This window comes from Triticum aestivum, unplaced genomic scaffold (assembly GCF_018294505.1).
Source record: "Triticum aestivum cultivar Chinese Spring unplaced genomic scaffold, IWGSC CS RefSeq v2.1 scaffold99758, whole genome shotgun sequence".
NCBI lineage: Eukaryota > Viridiplantae > Streptophyta > Magnoliopsida > Poales > Poaceae > Triticum > Triticum aestivum.
In genome coordinates this window covers 1-2,500 of record NW_025246577.1, presented here as the reverse complement: position 1 = coordinate 2,500, position 2,500 = coordinate 1, and the positions used below count along the sequence as shown (strand labels likewise).

The 2,500-nt window shown below is 46.4% G+C and overlaps 1 protein-coding gene across 1 annotated transcript; it reads right to left on the bottom strand.

Annotated features, from left to right (window-relative positions):
• Window positions 1-478: 478 nt before the first annotated feature.
• Window positions 479-2,020, bottom strand: LOC123177137 (anthocyanin regulatory R-S protein; the record flags this gene model as incomplete). Its single annotated transcript, XM_044591052.1, is given in 3 exon segments — window positions 479-732; window positions 821-1,210; window positions 1,361-2,020. Coding segments are annotated over 3 exon segments (1,122 nt in total), but the record flags the coding sequence as incomplete, so codon positions are not given.
• Window positions 2,021-2,500: the final 480 nt, after the last annotated feature.

Genomic DNA, 2,500 nt, shown 5'->3' with positions numbered 1-2,500 from the left:
ATGTTTGGACTACGATGTACAATGAACGTTGTGCTAACACCATTTTTTTTTCAGACCTCAATTGATGATTCAAGAGAGTTAATGATTGCGCAACTTATATTTTCGGAAAGAAACAAGCTTGATGAAGTGAAAAACAAAGTTATTCGGATATCAAAGAAGAAGAAATAGATGCGGCACGGAGGAGTTTTGCATGTGATTGGGTGGTACTGGAGGACTTTATTTTCCAAACGCTTTGCGCACTTGCTTATAAATTTTATGTAATACACTCTGCTTCTGAATAGTTATATGTAATAGACTCGGCACTTTTCCAAATGTTTTTTTTCTGTCCACATGATATTTCGTTTCATAAATATTATATAATGATTTATTTTGTTTACATGTTTTTTTTGTTGCCGAATAGTTATATGTAATCATGTCATCGTTAAATTTTTGTGCACTAAACTATGGCAGCACACAGCGTTTTACTTAAAAATTATTTTACATAAAAAAAATGCTCGCCCGTCTCCACGGCGTTTCTTAGTAAGCCCGTCGTTATCAAGCCCAACGGGCGACTACAACAGGCGTTTCGGAGCGAAAGAAATAATTGTCATGTCTGAAGAACATAGCCACCAGATTTACGAATCTACAGCGCCAGTGTCATGCTTTCAGCAGCGTTTCCTTTCAGCGCCTGCGTATGGCTCTCTGGAGCGCTTCGCTGATCATCCCGGGCTCCACGGCGGCAGGGCCGGCAAACTGCAATAATTCACCAAAGCACAACAGTAAAATCAATATTGGCCGTTGATGCTGCTTCTCTGTTGCCAGAACGAGCTTAATACCAGACCTGAGCTCGTATCTTAAGAGCGAGGAGGCCGTCGGGCGTGGACGCGCGCACGGAGAGCACGTCCAGGCGGAGGCTCTTGATGGCGTCGAACACTTGTGTCATGAGCAGCTCCTTCCACCGGCATTGCACCTCCAGGAGCACCTCTTTTTCCGTCACGGTGACGTTGACGACGTTGCTCGGGACGTCCTCCTTGGAGAGCACCCTGTCCGCGTCGTCCCCGCCGAGCTCCGACGCCTTTCTCTTGGAACCAGCTAACACCTTCTTCCCGCTGACGTCATGGAGTTTTCGGACGGCTGTTGCGGCCGCCCTGTTGGATTCTAGCTCCTCCACCTTCTGCTCCAGCTCTCTGAGGTAGGCTATCGTTTCAGCTAGGATGGATGCCTTGTCCACCTGCAATCACAATTCATAAAGAAAGAAAAAGGTATGAAACCTGTCTAGGACTTCTTTTTTCTACTCCCTTCATGGAGAAAAAAGTAGTGATTTAAATGTTCTTATATTTCTTTACAGAGGGAGTACTTTTTGATGGTGTGCACGTGTTACCTTGTGAATGGACGGAACCAACGACTTGAGAATCAGAAACATCTCATTGAGCTTCTCCCGGCGTCTCCTCTCCGAAATGACATGGTTTTTTGTGTTGGTACTTTCCTGAGCTCTCGCGGTGCCGTCACCACCATTATTTGCCCATGCGCCACCGGCCAAAACTTTCTTCAGCAACTTCTGCGACTCCCCGGCGACGGACGTATCCACGTCTTCTGTTGAGTCCAACGATCTCTTCCAAGCCGTAAAGCATGATGAGCGAGAGGGTTCAACGAAGCTAAAAGTGACAGCACCATCAGTGATCCCGTCGGTGGCGGCAGGCGCCATCGACACTTCCGACGCAGACATGACCTCCAAAGACCCGCCCATGATCCAATTTTCCTCGAGAGCCCCCACGTCCAGCTCGTCGCAGAGGCCGTAGAACCCATTGATCTCCTTCGTGATCCGCTCGAGGTTGCCGTCGGATAGGCACTCGACCTCCCCTAGCTCGAGTTCCCCGGGTATTATGGCGGCTATGCTTTCATGGTTGAGGTCTTCGAACACGATGTCGGCATCCCCAGTATCATCTGCTGATGGGCTGGAGTTTGGCTCCTCCGATGTTGGGAACTTTAGGTCCCAGAAAGATGTGTTGATCCGGTTCACCATGTCCCTGTCCTCCAAAACCTAGCAAATCGATTGATAGCACTTTGTTTTATTTTAACTTATTCAAAGGAGTGAACACCACGAAAGAAAGTATACTACTTTTCAATAAGGTCAGACTTTAGAGAGGAGAGGCATGAACGTGTTTTAGGCCTAGAAAAGGCATAGGAGGCACCCCTTCTCCTGAAGTTATCCGAGTTCCTTAGAGAGAGTTGTCTCGTGCCATGCATGACTATCATTTCGTTTGGTGAACAACCGGAAAAACTCATGGATCGATTTGGTCTTTAGTCTTCACATGACCTCATGAGGGTTCCGTGGACATATTCAACTCTATTAATAAAGATGGTTATGTGCTTCGCAATAATGTGAAGGCCGGGGTTTTTAACCTCTCTTTCGAAAAAATGGCAAAGCTAGACAATTAATAGGAGCATTTGGTTCATTTTAAAGACACATTGTGATGATAAACAATAAGATGTCGGCAAACTAAGGGACGGAAAGTAAACA